We start from the raw sequence: 13,074 nt of genomic DNA on the forward strand, positions 1-13,074 counted from the left end.
ATGACTTGAAATTTCAAGTGAAAATGATCACTAAATGCATAATTCAAAGCCATAGCTATGCTCCACATTTTTTCATGCTCTTGGACATTTTGGAAAGCTCATGTTACACACTTCAAAACCCTAGTTGAAAGTTTCTTCAAGACCTTTAAGGAAATGGGTGAAAAAGATCCATGAACTTTGAAGAAAGTGAGATTTTAAGTGAAATTTTCAAAAGATACCAACTTTGAAGCTCCATATCTCTTAAATGGTTGATCTTTTGGAAAATCATTTTGTGTGACAAAGTTGTTTATTGGATCAAAATCTACAACTTTCATGTTGGAAGTTTTTTTCAGTTTGTAGGTGAAATTTTGAGTTATTCCCTTCCAAAGTTTGGAAAAAATCATTGAAAAACACTTAGAAATTTTTCTAAGTATGAAAGTCAAACTTTTGACTTTTTGATTCTTTATTGATTTTCTTGATTTTTCTTAATCAAATGACTTCATATATCATATATTGATGATTCAAAACTTCAAAAGTCATGGTTGACCAAAATTCCCCAAAAGTCAATGGTGATCTTCTACAGTTGACTTTTTCAGACGAATCGCGTTTCTGGAGATTTCAAATGAACCAGGCTATCCTCACCAAATGAATGGTATGAGTGGATCACATTGAATTATTAGAGGACCTTGAGCCATTGTTTAAGTTGTGGCACCATGTTCTGATTAAAAAGTCAGTGGTTCAGGTGAATTAGGTCAAAAACCCTAATTGTCGACCTGATGAGATTGATGACTGTGGATCTTGAATTGAGATGTAATTTCCATTGGATATTGTCATAGGGATTATTTGAAGATGATTGAAACCTTTGAGTGATCCCCTGGAGCTTTTTAGGGTTTCCCAAATGTGATCCCTGATTTCAGTCCCTGATAGTTCAAAACCCTAATCTGATGATTTGAAATTTCACTGTTGATCAATCCTGGTGTAGGAGATGTCCTGAGCCAATGGATTAGGTCAAAATGATGTACTTGGGGTCTTGAGGTCATGTCCCAGGTCATTAGGTCAAATCCTGAGTAAAAATTAGGAGTATGCTATCTTCAGTCAAAATCCTAATCTGATCGATTCAGAGCCTTTGAGCTTGTTGAAATGGATTTTTGAGGACCAAATGTTGATTGTTGATGAAGATAGTTCCTTTGAGATGAAGGGAGAACAAAACCCTAATTGGTTGTTACTTGTACTGATGAGTGATTTTTTGTTTAAATCCTGCTGAGTCACAAGTAGCAAACACAAGCTATGCAATTTGTTAGAGATGCAAATGATGCATATGCAGATGATATGAGATGGTATCTTAGGTCAAAAATTGGGGTATGACAACATATATATATATATATATATATATATATATATATATATATATATATATATATATAAAATGTGTATTGATTAATTGTTGTATTAACATATATAATTTATATAATTTAGTGTATAGTATAAAAAATTAATAATATTATTATTGATAATCATTATACAATAAAAAAAATATAATATACAAAATGAATAAAAGTTAAAAAATATTAGTATCTACAAAAATGATAATGTAAACAGAAGAAGAAGAAAAATATATAATTCTAAATGTTATGAACGATAGAAAAAATTGAAAAAGTTACAGTTTATTGTACTAGTGTTGATTTTTTAAAGAAAAGTGTCTTCAATGAGATTTGAACCGCGACCACATATTTTAAGCTCCTAAATAGTTTGTTTCAACTCCTTTTTTACAAGCTCCTTTTATTCAATTTTTTAAATGTGTTTGGCCCTCCATCTCCTTATAAGGAGAATAAAAGTAGATAAAAAGTTGGGCCAAACAGTCTCTTAATTATATAATGTCGTTTATTGTTAATATTTTTTAAAAAAATATAAAATTAAAAATAAAAAGTAAAGTTATTAATATCAATAATATTAAAAATACATATCACTCTATAAGATTAGTTGAAATAATTAATTTTTTAAAATAATTTAATATCATTCATATCACTAATGAAAAGAGGCGGGAATTGAGTAGATTGTCAAATCAACCATTATCGCGGATTACAGCCTAACTCCGTATGATTTGACACAACCAAATTCTCTCTTACCTAATTTATTTGATTATAATGATTACACTTAATCACATTGGTTAACAAAATTATAAAATAATAATTACTACAGTAATAAAAACAATAAAAATGTTCCAACAAATACAAATATAATCAATAAATATAAAAACATATTACACGCTACCAGAATCTGAATTCACCCTACCCTTCGTAGGGTTCCTCTCTTCCTCTCTCGAAAAATCCAAGCCCATAATCTCATTCATTCTTTCTTCGATCCTTCATCCTCATTCATTCTTCACCTGATTCTCACCGATTTCAATTCTTCTTCGTCGCTTGCGTTTTTCGATTCTCCATTTTTTATGGATGGATGTGTTCAGTGCTGCTCCGGTTGACGCTCTTGCTGGCTCTAGCAACCAAGATCTTAACCTCTTGGAAACTGCTTCTAATGGTTCGCTTTCTGATTTATCAACTTGTTGTTGTTATTTTTTTCTTGGATTTCGTTGTTTTGTAAGGGTTGTGCATGTAGATCTGTTTTTCTTGAGGAGTTTTTTTAATTTTTTATGTAATGTTATTTTCAGTTCATAGAGTTCTTGCATGTTGTTTGTTAGGTCAAGTTTTTTTTTTGTGCTGATTATGATTCTAGTGTTTGAATTTAAATAATCAAGTGTTTTTTTCATGATTAATAGGGTTTTATATGAATGTGTTGATCAACTTTTTCTTTTAGTACACCATTTATTGAGTTATCTATGAAGCAATAAATTAAACGTAATCATTATAAGTGTCGGTTTCTGATACGTCATTGACACGGACACACCTTTTTTGAATGCAACTTTTTTCAGAGGAGTCGGTGCTACAGGATGCGACAAAGTATTTGCTTTTTGCTTTTTGCTTTGACTTGTATTTCCAATAATAAGTTTCCCTTTATGGCTTCCTGAAACAATGTCTTTAGGGCAATTTTTAGCATGGGTTTATATTTTTTCTTGACTTATTGGAATATGTAGACTATATGTATATGTTATATGTAAAGTCGGCTGTTATGGAATTGTTGAATTGTCATTGATTTGATTTTTGTTGTTATGCAGATGGTGCATTATTCGATGCATCACAATATGCATTCTTCGGTAAAGATGTTGCTGAGGAAGTTGAGTTGGGGGGGTTAGATGGTGAGAATGATTACGTCCCTTCGGTTGAGTTCAACGAGGACGAGTTTTTTCTCAATGGAGAAGAGGTTATTTTTTCACTCTCCTTACCCTTTTTTTTCCTTCAAATTTTATGTGGCTACTATAGTTCAAAACATTTTGATATTTTGCTTATAATTTAACCATGCACGGTGCATATTTGTCTTCATTATAACATTCAAATGTTGCTAATTATAGATTATCGATAAAATCGAATGCTCCAACTGTAAATTTTGATCAATCTTTCTTTCATATCCATTTTGGCAAAGCATCAATGATCTTTTATTCATACTCATTTTCCCTAAGTATTGAGTTATTTTCATAATTTGAAGTAGTAATTATTACAAAAGTATTATACCTGAATATTATCTGGTTGATCATTGATGTAAATTCTCAATATTTTGAAATTTGTGAACGGATGTGCTGCCTGCTTTGATGTAAATTCTTGTGAGTGATTTAATATTGAAAATCCGATGCCGTAGTTGTACCAACTAACAGTTATTTTCACATTGCAGGCGGAGGATGTAAGATCTTTTTCTGAAATTGATGATCTCACAACCACTTTTTTGAAGGTATGAATGTGAAAATGACATTTTGTGCCTTTCTCGCAATGCTGGAGATTGTTATTAGATTAATGATGGATTTGTATGTTGGTGACTGTTTTTAAATTGAGTTTTGACTGGGATGCCTTCACTTAACTGAGAAAGTTATGTAGTACAGTGTATTTTTATAAATAGATAAGATTAAAGAATGACACAATTAAGGGAGCTCAAGGAATCCTCTTTAACAAATATCTAAACACAAGATGAAAATATAATAAGATGTATGGTACAATCATTGTGTCTTTGAGGGCGACTACTTTAATTGCCTGTGAACTGAACATCATTTGAACTGAATACCAAAGAGATGCCATAAGCACCATCCCGTCCCATTGCATGCAGTGAGGATTATAGTCTGAGCACAGCCTACATAATAGTAATCTTGAATAGTAATCTCGATTGATAATAGGGATTTATCTGCTATCTTGTTTGTATAAGTTTGTTTTGGTGTGTTCTAAACGTTTTCTTTTAAATATAGAAAAAAAAGCTTTAGTGTGTTCTAAACATTTTTATGTTTTAAATATAGAAAAAAACCTTGTTTTTGTGTGTACAAATTTATTTCTCAAAATTTCTTCATATCTATTTAGTTTTTAGAAGAAGAAATCAATAAAAGGCTAGTGTTGTTTTTCTTTAACTTTAATTTGTTTTTCATTTTTATTCTTATCTTATGAACTTCACCCATCACTTCATAGTTGTTGTCACCAAGCACTCTGCAACCTGACACCGTTTGTCGTTGCTCCCTGCTACCCTCCTTGTTGCTGCCATGTCATATTCTCCTCCACTGATTTTACCACCTTACCTCCTCTGCCACCACAACCTCCTTATACCCTACACTCTCTGTGCTTGTGATCTTCCACCATTGGCGCCACTCTCCGATACCGTCACTGCAACCATACACTCTTCATTTCAAACGCTGCCACCCCTGTTAAGATATAGATTATCAGGGAGTTTGTTGGTTTGTATGGGTTTGAGATAGGAAGTTAGCTAGGGGAGTTATTTGTCAATGGGGTAGTTGGGATTACCATGTTTAAATAGGGAGATCTTGGGAGTTAGATAGATCATGATTCAGTATTGTAAATTTTTAGTGAATAGAATAGTAACTCTCCTATTTTCTCTATATCTTGTGTTTTTTCTTCTAGATTGCAACCTCGTGGACAAGTTTTTTTTTTGGGGGGGTGGTGTGTGTGTATGTGGGTGGGTATTATTAGGATATAAAAGAGAAACCACTGGCTCTTTCCATTGTGCAAGCAAGATTGGTTGGATTAGTCCACTTTTTAGTAGGTTATATATTTACTTATGCAGCTTTCTCAATTGCTTCTACATCAAGTAAATTTGGTTTGAAGGATAATTTGATGTAGTAGAAATAACTGTTTTTTTTTTTTTTTGTTGGTTTTATGATTAAACATATTCACTTTCCTCAAAATTTGTTACTCTTCCTTTGAATTCAGTTCTTAGATCTTAACTGCCACCTAACAATATTCAATGTCCCACCACAACTATTTGCCACCATCACCACCCTGACCTTTCATCATTGCTACTGGTACTGCTGCCCTATGTGTTCTACCGTGACTGTGGATGTCATACCAACCAACACCCCATGCCACCATTGTCTCCCGACATCCTTTGCTTTCTTCATCCTCCACTTTTTCTCCCTTAATTTATTTAGAGGGCGAGGTAGATTTTAGGCCATAAATTTTCTAGTGGGAATTCTAACTTAATCCCTCTGGGTTATGAAGCTAGACAATCACTACATCACTCTCCACTGTCAAAACACATTCTTAACATAAATTTATGAAGCAGGTTTTATGTTTTATGTCAAAACTTGATTTTCAGGATCTTAATTTGTGAGATTTCTTATTGTTGATTGATGGGTATTTTTGAAACTTCATTCAAATGGTGTTTCTTGTAGCGCCAAATCAATCAACTTCCTATGAATGTAATTATTTTATCTCTTTTTTAGCGTATACATACATGATAGGTTCTCTCCATAATTATTTTATCTTCATTTTTTTAAAAATTTTATTCTTTATTTCCCTTTATTTGAATGTTCTGGAAACAAATAACAAATTTTGCATGTGATTCAAAGTTTGATATTTTCCATGCACTCTGCATGTAGTGTTTGGCAGTTTGGTTTAAGATTCAGTTATGATATTGGAAATATTGCTGGTCTCTTTGAATGGCGATACCATATGTTTTACGTTAAACTGATAATGATGTCAAACATCTTGATATATTTCAGCTGAACAAAACTGTTGGTGGACCAAGAAATGCTGGAGTTATTGGTGATAGGGTGTCAAGAGAAAGTAAGTAAGCAATTATATAATATATTCAGCTATTTATTTGTCCTTTTATCTAATTAGGTGCTATTTATCTTCATTATTATCTTTCTAAATTTTTTTTTTTTTTAACATTTGAGGTGCTTAGAATGGAACTTAGATGTGTTATATTCTACTTGTGGCTTTGAAGTGTAACATCTAATATTAAAATCTCGTGCTGTCAAAGAAAGTTTTGTACTATTATTTTCTAATAACCTACTTAAAATTCCTTATGTTAATTCGTAGCGACACGACAAAACTATTAAATCATTTGCAACACTTACCCGGAAATTTCTTCCTCTGTAGTCTGTCCTTCTTTCTCTCCCCTCTATGTGGGACACACCTACCTAGGTTTGCAAAGTTGAAAATTGTTAATAAGTCATCCTAAATGTTGGAAATTGTTAATAAATTTAAATTTGGGTTAGATGTTATGATCTTATTATTTAAAAATATGTAGTTGCAGTTTCTTCTCTCTTTCTAGTTTCTACCATTATTAAGAAATCTCAAGCTGTGTTTACATTACAAGCATTGATTTAGAACCTGTCCAAATAGCTATTTTTACAAGTGGAAAACATTTGGGTGAGTGCTGCAAGCTAGCTTGTAGATTTAATGGTTTTTTAAGTAGAGAAAGTTTTATTTCCTATTTCCTAAAGAAGGGGCTAGAGAAGTGTCGGGTCATAATAACTCAGTGATTATAGTCAGGTGTTGTCTTGGTTTTTGTAACCACAATAATAACGTAGAAGGAGTCTATGCTTTCCAGTCTATGATTTTTCATCAAGAAAATTGCCTTGTTTTGTGATCATTCATAGTGTCTGTAGGTGTGTTTAAGTTTTTTCTTCCTTTCTGAAGTTTGTTGCTCCAAGAGACATAGATATTCATCAGTCAGGTTAAATGGATAATAATAATTTGTTAGATAGAATTTTCTGAGTTTGGACTGATCAGTATTATCAAATAGCGGCACCATGGCTGCTATGGCGGATACATGGCGATTTTTGGGCTTGCCACAATGGTAAATATCTACTGATATTGTGTGTTTTTCCGCCATAATCTACTATGGCGGCGCCAGAAAGTGGACGATATGGCAGGATTTTGGCTCTTCGCCATGGACCGCCATCCGCCATCGACAACACTGGAGATGATGCATCTAAGTGAAACATGTATTTAGGCTTTATAGCTATACCCCTTTTCTGCATGGATTATTGTTTCATCTGCTTAGTTATTATTGTTATTGGTATTCTTGACTAAATATTTCTATTCCTATATTTTATACAGATTCCTCTGCATCTGAATGGTCACAGAGGGATGATACTCCCTACTGGGTCGACTATCAAACTTGTGACAGTGAAGGTTCTCAGGATGGCAAAAGATGGTCCTCACATCCACATGCTTCTGTCACTCATCTACAAGAACCAAAGCCCTTATACCGAACGTCGTCGTATCCTGAGCAGCAACGGCAGCTGCAACACCACCTCGAACATCGCTCTAGTGAACCTGTTCCTAACTGGTTTGATCAGCATTTTTATGATAGTGAAACCGCTGATGATGAAAAGAGATGGTCATCACATCCACATTCCTCTATTTCAAACACAGAAGGACCAAGGCCGTTGTATAGAACGTCGTCTTATCCTGAAAAGAGACAAGAGCTTCCTCGTTTTTCGAGCGAACCAGTTTTGGCACCAAAATCTTCATTTACTTCCTACCCTCCCCCCGGTGGTAGGTCTCAACAGTCTTCTTCAAATCACAGTACAGGTCAGTTGAATATTCCTTATGCTGGGGGAGCTCACGTAGCACTGTCATCACAAAATCGCTCTCATTTATTCAATTCTGCATTACACTTGGGTGGATCGAAATATGAGCCACATTTTGGTGGAAATTTGGCCCAATTTAATACTGGCTCCCCCCTCAATAATCGAATCCAGAATCAATGGGTCAACCAAACAGGGTTGTATCCTGGAGATAATTCAAACCTCCTGAATAATATGCTACAGCAACAACTATACCATCACAATGGATCAGTGTCTCCTCACTTACTGAATCAGCTGCAGCAACAGCCGCATAGATTGCATCATCCTGTTCAGCAATCAGCAGCCTTAATGTCAGGTTTACAGCCCCATTTATTTAATCGCCATCTTTTGCCTGGATCATCTATTGGTAGAAAATATGAACATATGCATGGTTTTGGTGATATTAGAGAACATAGACAAAAATCAACTCGTAGACATCGGTTCTCTCAACAGGGTTCAAATACCACTAGCGAGAAGAGCGATAGTTGTTCAATACAGTTCAGGTCCAAGTATATGACTAGTGAAGAAATTGAGAGTATTCTTAAAATGCAGCTTGCCGTGACTCATTGTAATGATCCATATATTGATGACTATTATCACCAAGCTTGTCTTGCAAAAAAACCTTCTGGGGCTAAATTTAAATTTTCATTTTGCCCAGCCAAAATAAAGGATCTTTCCTCACGATCCCGTGCCAATTCTGAGCCACACAGGTTTCTTCAGGTTGACACTCTAGGCAGGGTTTCATACTTGCCCATTCGTCAGCCTCGCCCTCTTCTTGAAGATGACCCTCCAAACTCCTCTGCTAGTGGTGGCTCTGAGCGAAATATTTCAGAGAAGCCCCTTGAGGGGGAGCCTTTGTTTGCTGCCAGAGTTACGATTGAGGATGGTCTCTGTCTTCTTCTTGATGTAGATGATATTGATCGTTTCCTAAAGTGCAATCTGCTTCAAGATGGTGGAACTCAATTCTTACGAAGAAGGAGTGTCCTTCTGGAAGGATTAGCAACATCACTCCATCTCGTGGACCCACTGGGAAAGAATGGACACAAAGCTGGGCTTGCTGCTAAGGACGACCTTGTTTTCTTGCGATTAGCATCTCTTTCCAAAGGACGGAAGCTCCTAGCGAAGTATCTTCGGTTGCTTGTTCCTGGTAGTGAACTTATGCGAATTGCCTGCATGGCTATATTTCGTCATTTAAGATTCTTATTTGGTAGTATCCCTTCTGATTCAACAGCAGCAGAGACTACAAGTGATCTTGCTATGGTTGTTTGTCAGTGTGTCCAAGGAATGGATCTTGGTTCTCTTGGTGCTTGTCTTGCAGCAGTTGTTTGTTCCTCAGAGCAGCCTCCTCTGCGTCCCATTGGAAGCTCTGCCGGAGATGGGGCTTCCCTTGTTTTAGTGTCTGTACTTGAGGGGGCTACTGAACTTCTAACTGGTCATCAAGCTGCTTCTAACAATAAATTGGGCAATCGCTCATTTTGGCAGGCCTCATTTGATGAATTTTTTGACCTCCTCACAAAGTATTGCATGAATAAGTACCAAAGTATCATGCAATCACTGCTTACACAAGGGGCACAAAATGTGCCTGCAATTGGATCAGATGCAGCTAAATCGGTGAGTAAGGAAATGCCTGTTGAGCTTCTACGTGCAAGTCTACCTCACACCAATGATCGCCAGAGAAAGTTATTACTAGATTTCGCTCAACGCTCTGCACCTGTGGTTGGATTTAACAACTATGCTGGGCGCAGTGCTAGTCGCGTGAACTCAGAGACGGTGATTAGTTGATAGTGTAGAGATTTCTTATGATGGTAATGGTTTTTTTGGCTTAATGTCACATCAAATGTGCTACCTTGCATCTTTTCAAGTACATTATGTAGCTGTCTAAAACCGAAAGATGCAAGTTGCATCTATGGCGGGGATACTGATGATATATTTGCTTTCAGGCTCTTCATATATCATGAAAGTATTCAGCCTGATTTGTTCCTCGTGTCTTTTATTTATTTATGACGGGGGAGCTTATTTTATTTCTCTATATGGATCCGGTAGACTCACTAGTGGTTAGCATGTACAGGTTTAGGAAGATATTTGATTCCCTCCCATGCACCCTTTTAATCTTTCTGTTATGTATTCAAATCTACACATGATGATAGGGGTGAACTGGGAAACATGCTGACCAGGTTGTTGGGCTGAAATACATAGGAACTAGTTAAGAATAATTTATGTTGGCCTTGCTGCATAGCTTTATATTTTTGAATTATAAATTCAGTAGAGTAGAACAAGTAGAGTATCATTTAGAGACAATAAATATAGAAAGTATGTTTCATGATTAAAAGGAGTGTATATTTTTCTTATGACTTGCACAGTGAGAGACATGTTTTATCTGTGTCTTTTTACACATTTTTAAAAGATTTGTTCCGGCATAATTGTGGTATTTTACTTCTTTACTATTCAATTATTCTTATATCGTTTTAAAGTGTCATTTTAGTAAAATAATATTTTAGGATGTAGTTTTAATTATTATTATGCGGGTTACTTTTAAACACTAATAGTTGTAGTTGATAGAGGTCAGTTAAACTTGATTGCTAAAAAGGCCGCTAAATATTTTTAAAAGTCTATTAACTTAAATAGGTTGCTCTTTCCACCATTATGTGCTAGCACTGTGAAATTTTACAAATGTCGCTAGTATTTGAAAATGTATTTTTGGACGCACTTTTCTTTACACACTTTTCAACGAAGTTTGATGTACCATCCTTATTTTGCTAAAATTTAGTTCAAATATCCATTTTGAAAAATATTTTAGAGATACATTTCTGTTCTTTAAAGAATTTTTTTTGAAAGCATTTCAGCTGAGTAAGTCAATAGATTACTTCAACCAACCACATGACTTAATAACTAATATTGTAATAACGACTTGCCGTATTTCATTGAATTATGTCTCATATCATTGAAAAAACACATACCATCAAACCATCAAACAAATCATTGATTGAATAGTGTATTACTTTAGAAATTGTAGTTTTACCTATTTCACTGCTTTCCCATAACTCTATCATGTGGACTACATCATTAGAATCAATATTCAAAAAAGATTTCTTTTACTTTATAATGTCAAAATGGAAACAAAAGTATGATATTACGGAAATGTATCTTATGAATTCAAAAATGCATTTTTGGATAATTTTTTGAACAATATAAGGGGTCTCACTTGCATCTCTTCGACACACCAATTTTGAGATTTCAAAGGTGTGGAAGACCATACAAGAGTAAAAAGAGCTTTTCCCTAATCAATTGGAAGCAGATTCACTAACTTAGAAGCGACAAAGTCATGTGACTTTGAGTTAACACGATCCATTTGATCAATCATATGTATCATATTCTGCCACATGATCAATTTTAAATCAGTTTTTAAAAATGAAGCTTAGCGCAGTAGAAACCTTCTCTTCTCATATTTTTGCTGGTAACTTGTGCTACTCGTCATCCTCCTAATTTTTTAAAGAAATTTATTTTGGATCTTACGTTTATGAGTATAAAATCAAAGTCTCTACAAAATTAATTTGAGTGAGATCAATAAAGTTACACAATTTAAAGCTTAAACATACAAAAATGGAGTAAATACAACAGAAAAAACCCAATCAATAAAAAAAATTAAACATACAAAATGGAGTAAATACAACAGAAAAAACCTAATCAATGTTGAAAAAAAAAATTAGAAAGCGACATGTATAGAATGAAAGGCGATGACATGATGAAGGAAGTGAAAAGATATGAATCATTATTTTTACTATCATATCATTCTTGATATTTACAAGGACATATTCGATTGAGTATATCTTCAATTGTCAAGACAAATTCTTAAGTTAAATTTTGTCAACCCTCTGTCCCTCATATTTATTTTTGTAGTCTCAAGTATATACTATTAAAATATCATAATGTTATGAATAATTGGATGATTGTCTCCCAAGCATCTTATTCCTTATTTATAATATTTTGTATTTATTACATTGTCTGTATATTGTCCTATAAATAGGACCAACCTCATTGTGAAAGATACACCAATGAAATAATACATAATTATTCTCATCTTTCTCCCTTCTCTCTTATCTTCTTTCTCCTTATTTTATAACACGTTATCAGTACGAAGCTCAGAGATTTAGAAGGTACTATTATTCATTTTATTTTTTTGTTTATATTATATATTTTATAATTAATATGAATAACACATAGAAAATATAGTTCCTGAAGAACTTATTAAGCATTCCTGAAGGATAGCAAAATAAATTATTTATATAGTTCCTAAACACTTATTAAGCATCATGAAGGATAGCAAAACAAAATATTTATATAGTTCCTGAAGAACTTATTAAGGATCCCTGAAAGATAGCAAAACGAATTATAAGCAACACAAATTATTTATATAGTTCATAAAGAACTTATTAAGCATCCCTGAAGAATAGCAAAACAAATTATCTATATAGTTCCTGAAGAACCTATCAAGGATAGCAAAATAAATATGTGTATTTTTTATTTATGATTGATCATATTTGTTTTTTTAGATATCGAAAATAAAAAATCGTTTTTGTAATACTGGAACAAATTGATTGTATCTTTAAATATATGTCTATATGATCATCATCATCATCATCATCATCATCATCATCATCATCATCATCATCATCATCATCATCATCATCATCATCATCATCATCATGTATGTTTGGAAAATAATAATAATAATAATATGCAAATATTTATTGAGTTTCTAAAGAAAAATAAAATTCTAAGAAATTGAGTTTTTCATGACATTAATTATTGCATCGACTAAAATATTATGCAAATATTTATTGTCTACTCACCACAACCAGAAGTTTGTGAAGTTGTTTTCTCATACTAAGATCTCAGTTTCTGAATTTTTCAGAACTTTATTGATAAGTATCACATATATTATTAAAATTAATATCGAACATCTTGTAGCATATGTTCATTAAAAAAATGGACCTGAAGATCCATTTTTTAGGCGTCTAAAGTTAATTGTATGATCAATAATTGTAAGATCATGATATTTGAAACACAAAAGATGAATATTAATATATTCATTCGCATTAAGCCAACAAGATAGTATATGTTAATTCTCCTCT

The 13,074-nt window shown here is 33.5% G+C and overlaps 1 protein-coding gene across 1 annotated transcript; it reads left to right on the top strand.

The window, feature by feature from the left end:
- The first annotated feature begins 2,227 nt into the window (after positions 1–2,227).
- Positions 2,228–10,290, top strand: LOC131649438 (protein PAT1 homolog 1-like). Its single transcript, XM_058919202.1, has 5 exons — positions 2,228–2,514; positions 3,149–3,294; positions 3,760–3,816; positions 6,083–6,146; positions 7,431–10,290. The coding sequence occupies exons 1-5, from the start codon at positions 2,430–2,432 to the stop codon at positions 9,722–9,724; spliced, it is 2,646 nt and encodes an 881-aa protein (XP_058775185.1). The 5' UTR covers positions 2,228–2,429; the 3' UTR covers positions 9,725–10,290.
- The last annotated feature ends 2,784 nt before the right edge of the window (positions 10,291–13,074 follow it).

This window comes from Vicia villosa, linkage group LG2, assembly GCF_029867415.1.
Source record: "Vicia villosa cultivar HV-30 ecotype Madison, WI linkage group LG2, Vvil1.0, whole genome shotgun sequence".
NCBI classification, from domain to species: Eukaryota; Viridiplantae; Streptophyta; class Magnoliopsida; order Fabales; family Fabaceae; genus Vicia; species Vicia villosa.

Excerpts from the sequence above, each read along its gene's own strand:
- LOC131649438 (XM_058919202.1), top strand. The coding sequence starts at position 2,430 with ATGGATGTGTTCAGTGCTGCTCCGGTTGACGCTCTTGCTGGCTCTAGC. Across the intron at positions 2,515-3,148 it reads CTTGGAAACTGCTTCTAATG|ATGGTGCATTATTCGATGCA; the intron begins GTTCGCTTTCTG and ends GTTGTTATGCAG. Across the intron at positions 3,817-6,082 it reads TCACAACCACTTTTTTGAAG|CTGAACAAAACTGTTGGTGG; the intron begins GTATGAATGTGA and ends GATATATTTCAG.